The sequence below is a fragment of the Phocoena sinus genome, chromosome 19, assembly GCF_008692025.1.
Source record: "Phocoena sinus isolate mPhoSin1 chromosome 19, mPhoSin1.pri, whole genome shotgun sequence".
NCBI lineage: Eukaryota > Metazoa > Chordata > Mammalia > Artiodactyla > Phocoenidae > Phocoena > Phocoena sinus.
In genome coordinates, this window is record NC_045781.1 from 43,728,341 (window position 1) to 43,748,673 (window position 20,333).

Genomic DNA, 20,333 nt, shown 5'->3' on the forward strand with positions numbered 1-20,333 from the left:
GTACTTTCCCTCTTGGTATTCGTACAACCTCATTTACTTATGCCTACAATGTATGCTAGTGACAGAACTAAAGTAGGAACTGATTTTGGGACTCTGGCCCTTTTGAAGTTGTTCAGAGAGAAGAAGCTTGAGAAAACCTTAGACTGTCATTGTCAGTAGTGAACCCTCTTCCAGCCCGCTGATGGAGAACTTGCGCAACTGTTTACCCACCTACAGAAATTTTATAAAATCTCTGGTACCATGTTTTCATAGGGATTGACGTTTTAATGTCTGGGGTCAAGCTAGGAGGGGCCTGTCAGCCTCGTTAACCTAACTCTTTGGAGCAGTCCTCACATCACCCAGGGAAGCACAATGGGATTGTAGCTGGGTGTTAACAGACTCCGATATAGGCAAGGCACGGCCTTATCTTTAGAAAAGAAGCCTAGCGAGCTGCAGGTGGCTCATGTCCACTTCTAGACAGATCTGATCTAATAAAAATGCAGACTGCCCCACATAGAAGGGAGATGAGCCCCGGAGGTTTTTACACCAGTGGATGCAGTATTTCATATCACAGCAGAGCTGCTGTGTTACTCCAGAGAAAGAGGAATGAGTGAGCAAGTGACGATTTTATTTTTTAAAACACTTTAGAACAGCTCCTTAGCTTGAGCTCACAAAGGAAGCTGTAGAGTTACAGAGCAATTTGAGAGTATGAAAAACAAAACAAAGGTAATAGAAGTCCCCCTCTCCATGCAGGGGGGAAGAATCGTGGCTTCTGAAACGAGAATTCTCACCTCTGCAACCTCGTCACCATTCATCATGCGTTCAGCCTTGAAGGACGAGGGTGGACTCCGGTCCTGTGAGGACGCTAATGCTGCACTGGGTTACACTGGGTTTGCTTTGCAGGGAGTGGATGAGTCGGGCGGTCTCAGCCTCCGCGCTCGTTCATCCACACTGCTGAGCAACTGCACGGTTGAAAATCATTCTGAAGAGGGTGGGTAGCAGGCAGGTTGAGGGCATTGACAAGGCAGTGTCACGGTCCTGTAAAAGCAAGTGTTGTTTCAGGTCAGGCAGACTAACAAAAAGACGGGGATGGGTGTTTAGAATAGGATCTGCGTCTTGGCTTGCCCCTAGGGGAAGGGGGAGCAGAGAGCAGCTCTTTCCTAACTGTAAGCCCTGAACCTAACCTATCCTACAGATTGGAGGTGGAAATGGGGAAGGTGGAGGATGGTTCTACCAGATAAGCATCTGAAGTATCATCTAACGTCTCCACCCACCCCATCTTTAGAATGCCTTTGAAAAGCTATAGAAGAGCTAACATAGAAGACAACCAATAAGCAAAAATGAAAAACGATGGAGAATAAGAAACCTTCTGGGGGCAGGAAGATCTTACATCCCCAAAACATTAATTAAAAGACTCCTATTGTGGGAGTGTTCAGGCAGGGGGCCCATCACACTCCGAGGTCTAAAACCCGCGACGCAAGGTTTCGCGGGATCAGGTCTGCGGGGGGGGCTGGGAGATGGGAAGTGGGCCGTGGGAACCAGACTAGAATGTCACATACAGCACCTAGTTAATCGGCAGCCAGCCCATCACATTAACTATCCAGCCGTCATGTATTACCTTTCAAGTGAAAATGAATAACTCCCATTAAGAAGAAAATGGGTTTGAAGTCGATTCGAGACAGATTAAAGTACTGTTATGAATGTGTGCTGGGAGGAGGAGGGGTCCGTGTGTAATATGCTTGTCCTTGTACTTTTTAAATAATAGATGTTCTACAAACCTATGTAGACCAGGTTACCAAGATACTGGGGTTAAAGATCAGAAGATGTGCATTCTGGGAAGAGCACCCACTTCCTGGAATATTTCCTGCATTTTGCATTTTTATTTTCCAAAATTATTGTGTGGCCTTACGATTTTAATGAATAAAATTGATTTTTTACAACTGTTTATTAAAGCACACATCTGTAATGACAGCATCTTGGGTATCCACGTCAGAACAGATGTCAAGGCTGGAAACACACGCTAGGGAACTAGGCTGGATGAGACAGAAAGCAGTTTGACCAAAGAGTAAACATGAGGCTTTCTAAACCAGTGACCTCAGTGCTGAGTCAAATGATTTTTCAGTGAGGTAGGGAGGGCAGTGGGTATGTACTGTCTCACTACCATTTTCAGGACTTTTCTTCTTACCACTTGTAGCAAAATGCTGAAAAATGGAGTTCCCGTCCAAAACAAGTGAGAGAGCCAGCCTTAAGATACTGACCAGGTTTTGGAATGACCACATCTGACCATTTGGAGATTTGTGTTTATACTGGAGGAGCCCTGCTTATTTATCCTTGTTAAAACCCTTTCAGCCCAGCTGTTTTCTCATCACAATCTTCCAGATCCCTTTCCATGCTTCAGAGAACTCCTTCCGCCAACACTTCCACGCTCACTGCTTGCTGCTTCACTCTTATGTGACTCTCGTCCTCGTTGGTGTTTTGTTGTTCTGGTGGAGTGGGGTGCAGAGGGCATGTTTCTGGCAAGCAGAGAGGACACTTTCCCTCTGAACCACCCACTCCGAATAAACTCTTGTGTCTGGAGCACTGGCTCGATTAGAAGTTGGAGTCACGCCCTAGCTAGTTCCACTCTTCAGTTACTTCTTCCCCAGAAGCAAGTTGCTGAAGCCACACTTGACATTTTTTGCACGCATTTGTATGCAGATATCCGTGTAAACCTTTCTCGGGTCCGTCCCATTTATCATGTCTCCTGTGCTGTGCTGTGCTGTGCTGTGCTGTGATTTCAAGAGCTGTGACGATAAAGTTGGAAGCACATCATCTATTACATCCATGAAAGCAGAGTGTGTCTGGTACTTGGGTTGACTCGTGGTTGGCAAAGCAATTGGTGAGACTTTCCCACCCACCCTCATAAGCCAGCAGATTGTGTCTTGATTGGGGGAGGTCAGAATAGACTGAATGTAGCTTAATCCAACTCAGAGCCTTTTAGTCCATTTCTGTACCTTTTTTTCTTAGTGTTCAGTTGTTAAAGTTGTGTAGTGACAGAAATTCATGGGGGACAAAAAGAAACACTTGCTTCTTTTCTAGCATGCCTGATAAATCAGTCCGGATGCTCATCCTACTTTAATTTTGGTGTTTCAAGAAAATCCTGTGCTATAAATGAATGTTGATTTTCACCCAACGCAAACCCTCTGGGATCTGGCCTGGTCTGGCTGCTGTATTACATCTTCTGCTTTTTCTTCCAGCATCATCAAGCCAAGCAGAGAAGGAGCTGACAGATTCTCCTGCAACCTCCAAACGCATCTCCTTCCCAGGTAGCTCAGAGTCTCCTCTCTCTTCAAAGCGACCAAAAACATCAGAGGAGACCAAACCGGAGCAGGTGAGGCCAGAAGGGGCTGTGCTGGTGGGGGAGTGTTTCACATAACTGGGGGGAAGGGGGGGAGTGGAGTCTCGGGTGGGCGGGCTTGGGGCGGACACAGTTGCGGTGGGAACTGAAGATTCAGCCGGAGGGGTGGCTGTGTGTTCCCCACAGATGTACCAGTGTCCCTACTGCAAGTACAGCAACGCCGATGTCAACCGGCTGCGGGTGCACGCCATGACGCAGCACTCGGTGCAGCCCATGCTCCGCTGCCCCCTGTGCCAGGACATGCTCAACAACAAGATCCACCTCCAGCTGCACCTCACCCACCTCCACAGCGTGGCGCCCGACTGCGTGGAGAAGCTCATCATGACGGTAAGGCAGCTGGGAGCAGGACCGTGGGGCTTTTCTTTCCCCAGCGGTCAAAGGTGATGCAGCAACATGGACAGGACGCTGTGTTGCTGGATGCGAGAGCCAGTGCAGAGTTGGAAATGTCAAAGATAGTTCTGTGACCTTTGTTCACCTTCGACTTGGCCTGACTGTGGCCTAAAGGGCTGAATACGTATGCATTTCTCAACATGCCTTATCATTCCTCTCTCCCCTCAGGACGCAGAGGCCTAGAGTAGCTAACCATTTACATGAAGAAGTTGTTATTCAGATTCTCCAAACCTTTACTGAGCAGGTCATCTTCTAGGTTGCTCTTAAATTCATTATGTCTCATTTCATCCTCACAACCACTCTGTTTTGTTTAAAAAGTTTGACACGTTTACATTGACGGCTGAGGAAACTGAGGCTCAGAGAGGTTAACTGACTTGATGCCCCTGCAAGTGGCAAACTCGCAGAATGTAGCCCTGTGACGTGGGAGTTTCTCAAGTGGATGCTTTCATTCTCAAAGCAGGAAGGTGCTCAGTTGGGTAGCACGTGGCGAGTCATGAACGAGGGCTTTGCATTTTGAGCATGGTGGTGCTACTCCTGCGGGGCATGGCTCTAAGTGGCCACTGTAAACATGGCCCAAAAGAGTAGTATAAGGATTTGAATCTAATGTAATGTGAAAACTTTTCAAATGTCTACAGGCGATACCAATATCCTGCATTCTGTGTATGCTTGGGCTGCTGGAAAGCCCTTTCCTGATCACTAGAGGAAAAACCCCCAAAGAGAAAAATTCTTACCTCTAACTTCCTTCAACAGTGGAGTAATAAGTCAATTTGATTGCCTTTTCGTGTGAAGATTCCCATGCAGGTCACAGACGTATAACCTCTAGGCATTTCCCATTCCACTTGGTTACGCAAAATTAATGAATAACATTGTAAATGATGTTTAGTCGTGAGGAACGTACATTTGATGATGCATCAAGAGAACCTTAGCAGCCAATGGCAACAAGCTCTAAGGTGACCTAGCAGGAGTTTCATTTCAAGTATAAATGCACTTTCCATGGGTATTTTCAAATAGACAGACTGGTGAACATCGTTGAAAGGTTCTCTCTAAGTGGAAACTTCCTTTTGTGGATGGGTGGGTTTCTGTTACAAATTCCCCTGGAATTCTCTCCAGCCTTGGAAATAACAAGGGGGATTTTCCTCAGGCCTCATCATACTTCCCACAGATGGCCTGGAACCATGGGAGCCTGAAGAAACAGGAAGAGATGTGGGGAGGGTGGCATTTTCAATACATCGTCCTTCTGCTCTGGTGATTATTTCTCCTGTTTAATATCAGTCTGGTCTAGGAAATGTGAGCCTGTAGTAATCTGTATGATTGGTTTACATCAGACAGTAAGTTTCATTTATACATCCCTAGGGACTACTATACAAATTATATTTCAAATATCCATTGTTTGTCATACTTTTATAACAGCAACAGTATGGTACATTCAAAGTAGCAAGTCTGGCGGTCATTATGAATCTTCTTCATTTATCAACAGGGTCTTTGAGAGGAGGATGTTACTGCTGTGTTTGCTTGGGTACCAATCCCTAAGATATTTCTGGGTGTTACCCACTCAAGCAGTGATTCTCAACCTTTTTTTTGGAGACGCTGGTGAAAACGGTTCAGTAGCCTTACTGGGTATTCTGTGCAAACTAAAGTGTGACAACTACTATTAAGAACTCTTTCAAATATTCTCCATGTGCAAAATCGTGTGCACAGTGCCAGAGAGCATAAGGATACCCTAAAATCCAACCATGGAAACAGGTTAATAAACCCTATTTGAGAAGACTCCCTAAGAACATAATTACGGAGGAGAAACACACTCCCTAAAGGGGCTGTGCTTGGCACCTTGTACAGGAACCCCTGTGTACCTACCTCATTTGCCCGTAGCAGACAACGGAGATGTTTTCTAAATATTTCTGAAAAAAATGTGCAAATTGTGGGAAATGTGCTGACTACAGGAAGTTCATTTGCTAGCAACAAGAGAAAGTTAATGGATTCAGAAATAAAGTTGAAAGTTGTGGGAAATGTAATCATAAGGGTTTTACACTTGATTTAAAGGCGTATATAAGGATGATTTGGTACCCTGTCTTTGCATGAGAAGATGGAGTTACTGCATGGCTGTCAGTATTGAATTGGTTTCCCAAGTCATGAGGATGGTTTGCATTGAGCTAAATGAAGCAATTCCACCTCGACCCTTTAGCAGCATCAGCAGGAAAAGATGAGCAACCAGGGTTAGAGGGGCGTTCGTGGCCATACTTTGGGGTGAGCCCAGCATGCTATTTGAGGACTGGACTGCTGATCTTGGTCTCTGCCCTGACAAATTAAATAGTTGCCATTGTCCTTCCTCTGAAAAGTTTGGTGTTAATATGAAATTTGCAATTGTTTTACAACTAAGTGTTTATAATGAACCTGTGGTTAGAATCATGCCCCTGGAGGATATTTTACAGCAATTTTATTAGAAAATTGGCCAAGGGAAAGTATTGATTAGGCTTTCTGACGATACGTCTGTTTGTTCCTGGCCAACTAGAGCAGGAAACTCTGAGAAATGCCCCTCAAATCAGAGCTCCATTTCCTAAACCATATCATTAAGGAATGGTCAGTGTTCAGTCATTCATCCTCCAAGAGGAGAAAGTTATGTCTGCTTTATCCTTGAGTGGCTAGGATGAATGGCAGTGAGAGGAGTGAATCTTCTTCCTTGCCAGATTGTTTGACTGAGTTCACTGCCTTTGGCTGCAAACTAGGAAAGCCTGGCAAAATCCACCAAACAGACAGCTCCTGGCAGACAGGGGGTATGTCCAGGGTATCTAAAGCTATAAATTCTGGTAAATACTTTTTGCTGTTTGGGTCCAAGGTCCCAGGATCTGGCTTGAATTGGGTTTCAGTCTCTCTAAAAGTAAATTCCACCCTGATAAATGGAAATAGATTACTTTCTGTACAATGCCTTTCCGTTCAGTTGTAAATGGAGAGTGTTTTGAGGAGGCTTCATTTAATAATACCTTATCAGACAGCTTTCAGGAACCTGCAGTGTCTAATATGTCTGTTGCTATGGTAACAGCTGCTTGCTTATGCTCTGCATCTCATATCTGTGTCTTCAATGGGCCCCCTTCTTTTTACCGATGAAGGGGCTTGAAAAATATTCTCCACTGGGAACAATTGCAGCTCTGGCCCTCCGCTGTGGAAACTGCACCCATACCACTTCATTCTGCTCGGCCTATTGGAAACAGAGCTCCAAACGGTGTCTTTACACACGTCATAGGAAAGACGGAAATCTATAAAGCTCAAGGCGGTGAGACAAGTGCCCCTCCAGACCCAACTGAGCGACCCGCCCCCGATGTCAGTTCCATAGAATTCTCACCTATTTACGGAGAAGTCCGAGATTCCGAACTGGTGGTGGGGATATAGGAGCTGCTGCTCGTGCCCTCCTTTGTCTCACAGTTTTAGGCGAGGAGGGTTGAGGGCATAGGGGACAGGTTTCTGGCCCCTAAATGAGAATGGGAAAGACCACCTACAATGCATATCAGTAGTCTTAAATTATTCTAATTGATCACTGTCCTTCTAAGTGGCAGGACACACCACTGGGATCCCGGAGCACTAATACGGGGAAACTGTCTTTGTTCCCCAGTCACTTAACAGAGTATGACCTCATGGCAGAGAAGGGGGTTGGCTCTGGAGCAGCCCAGGAGCACCTCTTTCTCTAGCCCTTCATCTTCACTCCCTCTGCTAGTCCTTAGTTATTCTGTACGTTTTGTCCACGCACAGATTCCCCTTGGCTGCCCCTGGACCTGCACTGCCTGCAGGTCCCCTCCACCCCCAGCCCGCCCCAGCTGTCTGTCTCCTGTGATGTTTTCGGTCAGCATCTGTCTCTGCTCGTCGTGTGCCTGTGCATCCGAGTCTCCAGATCAGGCTGGCTGCTTGGCCCCCCTGCACTGGGGGCTCTCGGGTGGCCAGCGGCCCTGAGGCTATGGCACCCACTTGGGTACCAGCTCTCACTTTGTCTCCATCTCAGAGGAGGGTAATGAAAATAATCGGGCTTCATTAATTCCAAGCCCTGTGAGGTGGTAGCCATTTGGAGCCTGTTTGCCAATTAGATGGTCTAAATTAAAAGTGACCTTGGTATACTGCCACTGCTTGCCTCTCCAAGTCTAATGAAGCTTTTCTCTCCAATTCAGTCCCCTTCTCAGCTTTTTTCTCCCTCACTCACTGTGTGTGTGTGTGTGTGTGTGTGTGTGTGTGTACGTGCATGTGTGTGTGAACTGTTCATATGTTTCCTGTTCTCCCACCTACCTCCTTTTTCAGTCTTTCTCATTCTTAGATTTTAAAATCTGGTTCAGGGCTGCATTTGTTTCTGGCCCATATGAATTGTTAATATGGCCCTACAATTCTTCCTCTTGGGTTTTAGGTTTAAAAAAAACAACAAAAAAGATAGCGACATAGGAAGACATTTTAGAAGGGAAACGAGACAAAGAGAGAAACAGCCCTCTCAACTCCATGGTCCAGCGCCCAGCCTGGCACATTTGGAAGGTAGTAAAAGGAAAGGAGGGAAAAACCTCTGAAGCTCTCTCTGCTGCCGTGAGTTGCCGGGCCTGCTGGCTGCAGATGTGCAGAGACCAGCTGGCAGCCATCGAGGTCAGGGGAGGAAGTGAGCAGCCAGACCCTCACTGGCGCCGTCGACTTTGGGTCCCCCACTAGCTAGAATGCTCAGTTCTGGAAGCGGTTGTCTTTTAACTCCATGCTTGTTTTTTGAACAGGACCAATGCCTCATTCACAAGGTGTAGAGACCGGCCAGGTCTGTGCCAGGAAGGCCTGTGTCTGAGGCTTTTTCCCTCTTTTTTTCCCTCCACCTGAGGTTCTTCATTCTCTTGATTTTTTTACTGAAATATGAAGGATTTGAGTCTCCTTGGGAGTCTAGGTTTTGGCAAACCTGTACTTTCACTTGGAATAGAGAGCCTTTCAGAAAGCTCTACTCAGGCGAGCAATGCCAAGGCTGTGGGGATGAAGGTCTCAGAGAAACCAAGTTCAGTACTCGCTCTAAGAAAGTACCTTTGCTTTCCAGCATGTGGAACTTGTTGGTTGCATTGATCTAACCTCAGACAGGGTGGCCTTGAGAGGTGAATTTGCATGAGCAGTCCCGTTCAGAATGTAGCAAAGTGTATATACCCCTTGGCTGCTCAAGTTGTGGTATTTGGCCATTTCATATCCATGACCCAGAGAAAGCAAGGAGTGGGGAGGGCTCCTTATAATTCTAGCTTCTCCTATCGAAAAAGAGTCAACATCAGCGGCCCCGCCCAGATGTCACAGTGGGGACCAGACCCACATCTAAGACTCTGGGTTTTATAAGGTGTGTCCTTGGGGCTTTCGGGCCCACTCACCTCATAGAAACTTGAAAGGCGTTAAGTCATAATCCAAAATAATGGTGAACTGAACAGGAGGTAGGAACTAGGTATTTACAAACCCACGTCACCTTTCCTGGTAGTTCAAGGGCAATTAACTTGAATCCCGGAATTTCCCTCGAGGGAGCCTGTGATTTCCTGAAATTATCTACGATAGTTTGTTTTAAAAGTATTTTCTCTAGGAGGCTGCAACTTTCATCAGATTTTCTAATGAGTTTGTGATCTCTAGAAGGTTAATTATTCTGGACGTGAGCTTCTTGGACACAGGGACCAGGTCTTGCTGTCTCACAAGCGTGCAGCACGGGGACCTTGTACAAAGTTTAGTGAATGATGGTCAAATGAATGGATGAGCAGAGTCATTTGAGGCCCTTCCATCTCATCAACTAAGTTGTTTTGGAATGGCTTAAGTGTGAAGATTCTTCGTACCGGCTTGGAGCTCTTCTGTTTCTATCGTCAGATGTGAGAATTGCTTGAACTTGAAGGTTTTCAGCATCAGAGCAGAACTCCACATTTCCCTTGTTATATGTGAGACTTGTTTACTTGTTAGGAAGGTACTGCGCCTGTTCGGATGATATTTTCTTCCTACGTTTCCGTCACTCTGCATGCTTGACTTGGCTCCGATGGCTGAGAGGAGCACATGTGGTATCCAGATCGTCACCACAGAGCTGCTTTGCGTGGTCATGGCCGCCGATCTTTGAGAGACTCAAGTTCTGAGGCAGTAATGGCTCTAAGCAATTGAATTTTCTTACCAGAAAAACTTTGACTTTTGGTTAAAAGTCTGTTTTAGTAGTCTGAGGTCCCCTCTATACATTAATGAGTAGACTGTGGGGGAATGTAACTTAACATACTCAGTGTTTATGGGTGTAAGATTATTGGAAGAATCAGTCTACATGGGTGTCAGTGTAGGAAGTATAGGTGTTTAGACTGATTGTGTACTGTTGTCTGGCCAAACCTAAAACTTTTTGTTTGGCTTTTGAGTGTGTGGATGGGAGGATTTGGGGCAGAGAGAGTGAATGTGTAATGCCGCGTACGCTGTCGGTACAGGGGAGCTGCTGGCGACATCTAGTCCTCCGAGGGTCTCTGTGGTTTGGACACGTTTGGGGCGGCTCTGCTTACGACGCTGTGGCCAGGTTTTGTCCTCTCACACACTGGCATGCTCCGACGCTCCTAGAGAAAGGGAAGGTTTTTACAGAACTCTGCCCAGCACTGTTGAGTGACCACCTTTCCCACGGACTTTCAGCCGTCCATCAGAGGCTGGCTGGGATAGACTCAACCTTCCACACTGTGTGGCAGCCAGATATGATTGGGAAACAAGGAGTGCCAAGGCAAGTATTGAAGGAACTCAGCCTTTGGCCAACTTTCATTTTCTTCCGTGAGCAGAATTCCTCAGTGAGCCATTGGCAGGACCGTATTTTTGGCTCTTTACAAAAAAGCGTGGTAACTTTGAGTGATGAGCTTGAGAAGCTGGTAGGAGAGGGAGTAGTGGACACGGACACGGGAACATTAGTGTCCGAGAGCTGACGTGGGGCCCTCCAGCGTCCTGCGCAGCAAAGAGGCTTCCATCGCAACCTCTCTCTTCAGACCCATGCGCAGACAGACCGCACCAGAATTTCTAGATCCTTAGGGTTCTCTTTAGGGGTCTTCTTCTTTGCTTTCTGGGAATTTCTTGCCCATTAAGATTTTACAGGGCTTCCCTGGTGGCGCAGTGGTTGAGAGTCCGCCTGCCGATACAGGGGACACGGGTTCGTGCCCCGGTCCGGGAGGATCCCACATGCCGCGGAGCGGCTGGGCCCGTGAGCCATGGCTGCTGAGCCTGTGCGTCCGGAGCCTGTGCTCCGCAACGGGAGAGGCCACAACAGTGAGGGGCCCGCGTACAGCAAAAAAAAAAAAAAAAAAAAAAAAAATTTATATACCCAACATTTTTTGTTTGTTTTCAGGGAGAGGTTGGGTACACTATAGATGAGAAGATGCAGGTAGATAGAAGTAATTACGTAAACACGTATGAGGCAAGGCTTACAGGTTTGGGGGCCCAGATTAAGATGCAGAGGAGCATGTGAGGTTGATGATTATATTTTGGAGAGAGTTAATTGATGGAAGGTGAAGGCAGACAAAGAACCGCTGCTTACTGCCTTCTTGAATCCCAATCAGGAATTATGATTAAAGTCTCGGCGAGACAACAGAGGGCTGATGAATTGGTGTCTTTTTTTTTCTTTCTTTTTTGCCGTCATTCACACTTGATTGACTTCAACCTTTCAAGTGCAAAAGTCTCTCTTTTCCATTATTATTCATAGCCATCTGAGTTTTTCTAATTAAAGTGTATGAAAACAATTACTGATCCGTCGTACTGAGTCTGTTAGAGGGGATGTCTGCCTTACTGTAATGTGTATAAAAAGCCCACAGTTTTCTATAATGATGTGCAGCTGAGGTGTTAGATAATTTTATTCTTTTTTACTCTGTAGGGCTTTTTTTTTTTCACTTCTCATGATTCATTTTTCATAATTCCTAAAGATCCCAGGAAAGGACTGATCCTGCAGCTAGAGCTGAGAAAGGAGGTGTGCGGGGGAGTCTTTTTTCCTTTCCCTTTCTCCCCCTCTTGCCCCCAACCTCGTGCTCCCCCTCGGTTGAGGACTATAAATTAATCGGTGACCTTTCACTTCTTGGATTCCCGCTGGACTCCCCAACCACACTGGTCAGAAATGCTTTCTATTAAAAAGAAAATAGATGGAATGAGTTTGGCCATCTCCGCTCCGTTCCGAACTATTCATCCACAGCTAGCCGTACGCAGCTGCTGGCGAGCTTTGTGTGAGGGTGCAGATTCTGTGAGAGCAGGGATTCTGTGTCACATTCACCTGCCACGCACCTGCTCTTCGTAAACGCAGGGTTTCTCAGAGCCCTTCTCCGTAGTGCCTGTTGCTTCATTTTTGCACCTACGGGCATCTGGGTTGCTGAGATTATCCTAACACCCTGAAATGTATTGAGGAGTTAGTTACCTTTCTGGGTTTATGGGGACAGCTGTCTGAGTTTCCTCTAGGAGTGGAACCTACCAACCAATGATGATTCTAGTGGACACGTCAGCAGTGATTTTGAGCAAGGCCAGGATCCTCGAACCGTTAAAAATTTAATAGTAATTTACTAGTATCTAGGTAATCTAGATAATCTAGTAATCTAGGCGTTCCAATCTTGGTAACAGCAAGTGAAGATACTATCTCAATAGTTGTGTTTGATGGGAAAGTAATGCCTCCAGGTGGGGCTGCGCGCCATGTAGAAAGGCTAGTGGTGACTGTAACCTCAGGGTCAGTTTGCTTCTCAGGCTGTCATCTAACAGGGAACGATTTCTAATTCATTTGGGAATATCATCGCCAACTACCTTCCCATCCTATAGTAGGCAAAGGGATATTGCTTCTTCTTAAATGAAGAACCTTTTAGCCTTACGTTGGATGTTGAGGACCTCCTATCACGTTAATGGAGGGCAGATGATAACTTGTTTGGACACGCTTGCGGCCAGATGGCAGGAAAGCCTGGAGAAATAAATGCCGAAAGATCTGACCTTAAATTGTAGCTCTTTTGACCCAGGCTAATTCTGGAGTTGCTGTATTGGGAAACAACAGCCGTGGCCAAGGCGGGGCTGCCCTGTTGTAGAATGTAGGGTGCGGGGCACCCTCTGCGGCTGGGACACTGGCCAGAAGTCCCCTCTGATGCTGTGTACCTCAGGCAAAGACCCCAGGAGAAACCCTGACTGAAGTGAGTCATAAGAAATGCTCATTTGCACTTGATCTCAGCTTGTAAAGGGTTACAAAATGTTGTTTCCTGGAAAAATCTGCCAGTGTGTCTGCGTGTCCTTAGCCTTCCTTTTGTTCCCTTCTCTTCTTCTCACCCTTTCCTTCGCTCTTATTCCCCTCCTCTTCTTGCCTGAATACATTCTGAAAACAGTACTACAATGCTCCCTGCTTCAAGATTACAGTGTACTTTACTAGGTGTGATTTAATTAGGGCCCTTATTATGTTTTCAGCAGCTTAAGGTGGGCCTTTCAACTTATCTACCTAATTGGTTGCACAAGAAGTTTCACAGCCCATGACAAAACATTGTCAGTGATCAAAGTCAAAATTCTGCATAAAGGAAAAATATTAATAATAAGATTATTCTTCAAGTGTGCACTGCTAATTATGTCCAGAATGTAACCGTAGAAACGCTCTTGACTGATGTGAGCTTTGTCTAATAAACATGAATCTTCAGTGAGCTATGAAAAGTGACACCTCCAGCTTTACACTGGTGAAGGCTAATTTTGCTTATTAAATAATTTTGACACATCTCCCTATTTTGTGTCTCTTTCCTCGCCCTTTGACTCTCCTCGCTTCTCTACCGCTTGCTCTTCAGGTGACTACCCCTGAGATGGTGATGCCCAGCAGCCTGTTCCTCCCAGCGGCTGTTCCAGATCGGGACGGGAACTCCAGTTTGGAGGAGGCAGGAAAGCAGCCTGGTTAGTGTCATTATTCTTGACCCCTGAGAAGAGTAAACAAAATGAAACCTGGGGCCAAAATTTTCATGGAGCAAGCGTGCCAAGAATCCTTTACGATACTCCTAAAAGCTGAATGTAACTTTTCAGGGGATGAGGGGCACCGTTGTCAGCTACTTGATACTCTGGTTCTTGGCATGTATTTGTGTACACACTTCATATGGTTTGAAGTGAGAAAACCAGGTGAGAACCAGTGGGGTTTTGGTGGACACCTGTCCCCTTAGACTGTACAGTGAGGAAGTGACTAACCAGAGAGTCAGCCAGTAGACCCATGACTTACCACCCTAAGCCATCAAATACACCCTCTCTGAGGACTTAATTATTAGGGACCTGTGGAGCACATGGGTGATCTCAGGGCACTGGATTAGTTGTCCTTCTAGGTGCTGTCATCTCTGCACAGAGCTCTTCTCTGAGACTTCCAGGAGCGCCTTATGGGAGGCAGCGGAGAGGTGCATTTGGAAAGAACACTGTTGTAGGCATAGCTGCTGCTGGTGCCCCACGGTGGGTCCTAGCTGGATGGGGCCTTAGACCTCTGTTTATGATGAGTCTCTCTCCTACATCTTTGACACCTTGTCAGCAGCTAAGGTTTAAGCTGGGAAGAGTTATGCCACACTGCTGCCCCACCGTGTCTCCCTTGTGATTTTTCCATATTAGGCAGCATACAGCTGACCCAAAAAAGGGTCAGAATATTTATGGGTGATGATCTCACTGTAGAGAAAAGTTTTAATGTGTTTTCATAATTGGCCACTTGAATGTTCTTTGCTTATTGAATAGAGAGGACAGTCCAAAGTCAAAGTCACATTATAACAAGAAATTTAATGCCTAAAAAAATATATATCCCCAAATTTCTTATGTTACAGTGGATAGCGGTTCTTGCAAATTCCCCACAGCCTAGGCCAGCATTAATTCACATATTCTATAATTCAGCTCCATTCTATAATTCAGATCAAAGGGGATATCCCTTCAAGCCAGTTCTTGAGAAATTGAAACAAACAAATATAGTTTGTTTAAAAGACAGATTTGGGCTATGGTATAGGCCTACCAGCAGTTGAGACTTTTTGTATTTCCTTTTTCCTTCCTCTCTGTTCCTGTGCACCTGCTTGTATAACACGTGCTCTCAGCGGTGTGGGGCTCTGTGGAGAGTGTGTGTGTCTGCAGGTTGGGTATGTCCCTCATCATGAGCTGTTCATGAGGCCTTGCTGGGTAGACAGCTCTAAGCCTTCTTTATCATTGGGCTTTTTTTTTTTTTTTTTTTTTTTTTTTCAGAAACCTCAGATGATCTGGGAAAGAACATCTTGCCCTCTGCCAGCACCGAACACAGTGGAGATGTGAAACCCTCTCCTGCTGACCCAGGCTCTGTGAGAGAAGATTCAGGCTTCCTGTGCTGGAAGAAGGGGTGCAACCAGGTTTTTAAAACTTCCGCCACTCTCCAGACGCACTTCAACGAGGTTCACGCCAAGAGGCCTCAGCTGCCCGTGTCGGATCGCCACGTGTACAAGTACCGCTGCAACCAGTGCAGCCTAGCTTTCAAGACCGTGGAAAAGCTGCAGCTCCACTCTCAGTACCACGTGATCAGAGCGGCCACCATGTGCTGTCTCTGTCAGCGCAGTTTCCGAACTTTCCAGGCTCTGAAAAAACACCTCGAGACGAGCCACCTGGAGTTGAGTGAGGCCGACATCCAACAGCTTTATGGTGGCCTTCTGGCCAATGGAGACCTCCTGGCAATGGGAGACCCCACCCTGGCCGAGGACCATACCATAATCGTTGAGGAAGACAAGGAAGAAGAGAGTGACTTGGAGGATAAACAGAGCCCGACGGGCAGTGACTCTGGGTCGGTACAAGAAGACTCGGGCTCAGAGCCAAAGAGAGCTCTCCCTTTCAGAAAAGGCCCCAACTTCACCATGGAAAAATTTCTAGACCCTTCTCGCCCTTACAAGTGTACCGTCTGCAAGGAATCTTTCACTCAGAAGAACATCCTGCTAGTGCACTACAATTCTGTCTCCCACCTGCATAAGTTGAAGAGAGCCCTTCAAGAATCGGCAGCTGGCCAGCCAGAACCCACCAGCAGCCCTGACAACAAACCTTTCAAGTGTAACACTTGTAACGTGGCCTATAGCCAGAGTTCCACGCTGGAGATCCATATGAGGTCTGTGTTGCATCAAACCAAGGCCCGGGCAGCCAAGCTGGAGGCTGCAAGTGGCAGCAGCAATGGCACCGGGAACAGCAGCAGTGTCTCCCTGAGCTCCTCCACCCCAAGTCCTGTGAGCACCAGTGGCAGTAACACCTTTACCACCACCAATCCAAGCAGTGCTGGCACTGCTCCAAGCTCCAGCTTACTGAGCCAAGTGTCCGCTGAAAGTGTAGGCATGCCACCCCTGGGGAATCCCAGCGGTGCCAACACTGCTTCCCCTTCAGAGCCCAAGGAAGCCAATCGGAAGAAGCTGGCAGATATGATCACGTCCAGGCAGCAGCAGCAGCAAGCACAGACCCTGGCCCAGGCCCAGGCCCAAGTTCAAGCTCACCTGCAGCAGGAGCTGCAGCAGCAGGCGGCCCTGATCCAGTCCCAGCTGTTTAGCCCCACCCTCCTTCCTCACTTCCCCATGGCCACGGAGACCCTGCTGCAGCTGCAGCAGCAGCAGCATCTCCTCTTCCCCTTCTACATCCCCAGCGCCGAGTTCCAGCTCAGCCCCGAGGTGAGCCTGCCAGGGACGAGCGGGGCGCTGACGCTGACGGGGGCGGGCCCGGGCTTGCTGGAAGAGCTGAAGGCTCAGGTTCAGGTCCCGCAGCAGGGCCATCAGCAGGTCCTGCAGCAGCAGAGCCAGCTCTCTCTGCCCCAGAGTCACTCTGCACTCCTACAGCCCAGCCAGCACATCGAGAAGAAAAACAAATTGGTCATCAAAGAAAAGGAAAAAGAAAGCCAGAGAGAGAGGGATGGTACCGAGGGGGGAGAGGGCAACTCAGGACCAAAGGAGTCACTTCCTGATGCCTTGAAGGCCAAAGAGAAGAAAGAACTGGCCCCAGGGGGTAGTTGTGAGCCTTCCATGCTCCCTCCACGCATCGCCTCGGACGCCAGAGGGAACGCCACCAAGGCCTTGCTGGAGAACTTCGGCTTTGAGCTGGTCATTCAGTACAACGAGAACAAGCAGAAGGTACAGAAGAAGAACGGGAAGACCGAGCAGGGGGAGAATCCGGAAAAGCTCGAGTGCGACTCCTGTGGCAAGTTGTTCTCGAACATCTTGATTTTAAAGAGTCACCAGGAGCATGTTCACCAGAATTACTTTCCCTTTAAACAGCTGGAGAGATTTGCCAAACAGTACCGAGAGCACTACGACAAGCTGTACCCCTTGAGGCCTCAGACCCCCGAGCCGCCGCCTCCGCCCCCACCCCCGCCGCCGCCCCCGCTTCCGGCAGCGCCGCCCCCGCCGGCCTCCACCCCAGCCATTCCCGTGTCAGCGCCACCCATCACCTCGCCCACGATTGCACCGGCCCAGCCATCCGTGCCGCTGACCCAGCTCTCCATGCCCATGGAGCTGCCCATCTTCTCACCACTGATGATGCAGACGATGCCGCTGCAGACCCTGCCGGCCCAGCTGCCCCCTCAGCTTGGACCTGTGGAGCCTCTGCCTGCGGACCTGGCCCAGCTCTACCAGCATCAGCTCAATCCAAGTCTCCTCCAGCAGCAGAACAAGAGGCCTCGCACTAGGATCACCGATGACCAGCTCCGAGTCTTGCGGCAGTATTTTGACATTAACAACTCCCCCAGTGAAGAGCAGATCAAAGAGATGGCAGACAAGTCTGGGCTGCCCCAGAAAGTGATCAAGCACTGGTTCAGAAACACTCTCTTCAAAGAGCGGCAGCGTAACAAGGACTCCCCTTACAACTTCAGCAATCCTCCTATCACCAGCCTGGAGGAGCTCAAGATCGACTCTCGGCCCCCTTCACCAGAACCTCAGAAGCAGGAGTACTGGGGGAGCAAGAGGTCTTCAAGAACAAGATTTACTGACTACCAGCTGAGGGTCCTGCAGGACTTCTTTGACGCCAACGCTTACCCCAAGGACGATGAATTTGAGCAACTCTCTAATTTACTGAACCTTCCAACCCGAGTCATAGTGGTCTGGTTTCAAAACGCCCGACAGAAGGCCAGGAAAAACTACGAGAATCAGGGAGAGGGCAAAGATGGAGAGCGGCGGGAACTTACAAATGATAGGTATATTCGAACGAGCAACTTGAACTACCAGTGCAAAAAATGCAGCCTGGTGTTTCAGCGCATCTTTGATCTCATCAAGCACCAGAAGAAGCTGTGTTACAAGGATGAGGACGAGGAGGGGCAGGATGACAGCCAAAACGAGGATTCCATGGATGCCATGGAAATCCTGACACCCACCAGCTCCTCGTGCAGCACCCCGATGCCCTCCCAGGCTTACAGCACCCCAGCACCAACGGCCAGTACAGCTTCCACTGCTTTCTTGCAGCTTACATCAGAGGCTGACGAACTGGCCACCTTCAGTTCAAAACCAGAGGCGAGTGATGAGAAACCAAAGCAGGCTGAACCTCCCAGTGCACAGCCAAACCAGACCCAAGAAAAGCAAGGACAACCAAAGGCAGAGCTGCAGCAGCAAGACCAGCCCGAGCAGAAGACAAATGCAGCCCAGCAAAAGCTCCCGCAGCTGACGCCCCCCGCTTCGTTGCCCCAGCCTCCTCCCCAAGTGCCCCCCCCTCAGTGCCCCTTAGCCCAGTCGAGCCCCAGTCCCTCCCAGCTCTCCCACCTGCCCCTTAAGCCCCTCCACACGTCAACTCCTCAGCAGCTGGCCAACCTACCTCCGCAGCTAATCCCCTACCAGTGTGAGCAGTGCAAGCTGGCGTTCCCGTCGTTTGAGCACTGGCAGGAGCACCAGCAGCTTCACTTTCTGAGCGCACAGAACCAGTTCATCCACCCCCAGTTTTTGGACAGGTCACTGGATATGCCTTTCATGCTGTTTGACCCGAGTAACCCACTGCTGGCAAGCCAGCTGCTCTCTGGGGCCATACCTCAGATTCCGGCAAGCTCGGCCACTTCCCCTTCAACTCCCACCTCCACGATGAACACTCTCAAGAGGAAGCTGGAGGAAAAGGCCAGTGCCAGCCCTGGAGAAAACGACAGTGGGACGGGAGGAGAAGAACCTCAGAGAGACAAGCGTTTGAGGACAACTATTACACCAGAACAGCTAGAAATCCTCTACCAAAAGTATCTCTTGGACTCCAATCCAACTCGAAAGATGTTGGATCACATTGCGCATGAGGTGGGTCTGAAGAAACGCGTGGTACAAGTCTGGTTTCAGAACACCCGAGCCCGGGAAAGGAAAGGACAGTTCAGGGCTGTGGGCCCAGCGCAGGCCCACAGGAGATGCCCTTTTTGCAGAGCGCTCTTCAAAGCCAAGACTGCCCTGGAGGCTCATATCCGGTCCCGTCATTGGCATGAAGCCAAGAGAGCCGGCTACAACCTAACTCTGTCTGCAATGCTCTTAGACTGCGACGGGGGACTCCAGATGAAAGGAGATATTTTTGATGGAACTAGCTTTTCCCACCTACCGCCAAGCAGTAGTGATGGCCAGGGTGTTCCCCTCTCACCTGTGAGCAAAACCATGGAGTTGTCTCCTAGAACTCTTCTTAGCCCTTCTTCCATCAAGGTGGAAGGGATTGAAGACTTTGAAAGCCCTTCCATGTCCTCAGTTAATCTAAACTTTGACCAAACTAAGCTGGACAACGACGACTGTTCCTCAGTCAACACAGCGATCACAGACACCACTACTGGAGACGAGGGCAATGCGGATAACGACAGTGCGACGGGAATAGCAACTGAAACCAAATCCTCTTCCGCACCCAGTGAAGGGTTGACCAAAGCGGCCATGATGGCAATGTCCGAGTATGAAGATCGGTTGTCATCCGGTCTGGTCAGCCCAGCCCCGAGCTTTTACAGCAAGGAATATGACAATGAAGGTACAGTGGACTACAGTGAAACCTCGAGCCTTGCAGACCCCTGCTCCCCAAGCCCTGGTGCAAGTGGGTCAGCAGGCAAATCTGGAGACAGTGGGGATAGGCCCGGGCAGAAACGTTTTCGCACTCAGATGACCAACCTGCAGCTGAAGGTCCTCAAGTCATGCTTTAATGACTACAGGACACCCACCATGCTAGAGTGTGAAGTCCTGGGCAATGACATTGGACTGCCAAAGAGAGTGGTTCAGGTCTGGTTCCAGAATGCCCGGGCAAAAGAAAAGAAGTCCAAGTTAAGCATGGCCAAGCATTTTGGTATAAACCAAACAAGTTACGAGGGACCCAAAACTGAGTGCACTTTGTGTGGCATCAAGTACAGCGCTCGGCTGTCTGTACGTGACCATATCTTTTCCCAACAGCATATCTCCAAAGTTAAAGACACCATTGGAAGCCAGCTGGACAAGGAGAAAGAATACTTTGACCCAGCCACTGTACGTCAGTTGATGGCTCAACAAGAGTTGGACCGGATTAAAAAGGCCAATGAGGTCCTCGGACTGGCAGCTCAGCAGCAAGGGATGTTTGACAACGCCCCTCTTCAGGCTCTCAACCTTCCTACGGCATATCCGGCAATCCAGGGCATTCCTCCCATGTTGCTCCCCGGCCTCAACAGCCCCTCCTTGCCAGGCTTTACTCCATCCAACACAGGTGGGTT

At 48.5% G+C, this 20,333-nt stretch overlaps 1 protein-coding gene and 1 long non-coding RNA gene across 2 annotated transcripts in view; one reads left to right on the plus strand and one right to left on the minus strand.

Moving 5' to 3' along the window:
• ZFHX3 (zinc finger homeobox 3) overlaps positions 1-20,333 on the plus strand; it is a 241,888-nt gene that overhangs the window by 215,212 nt on the left and 6,343 nt on the right. Inside the window, exons 6-9 of the mRNA XM_032612614.1 lie at positions 3,216-3,349; positions 3,503-3,703; positions 13,513-13,615; positions 14,918-20,326. Of these exons, the coding sequence (XP_032468505.1) occupies positions 3,216-3,349; positions 3,503-3,703; positions 13,513-13,615; positions 14,918-20,326 (5,847 nt within the window). The remainder of the gene's footprint in view (positions 1-3,215; positions 3,350-3,502; positions 3,704-13,512; positions 13,616-14,917; positions 20,327-20,333) is intronic.
• On the minus strand, positions 587-19,392 carry LOC116743734. The gene is made up of 3 exons (XR_004346873.1): positions 19,259-19,392; positions 18,680-18,775; positions 587-1,017 (listed from the first exon to the last, which is right to left on the minus strand). It is a non-coding gene; the product is annotated as an uncharacterized LOC116743734 (long non-coding RNA).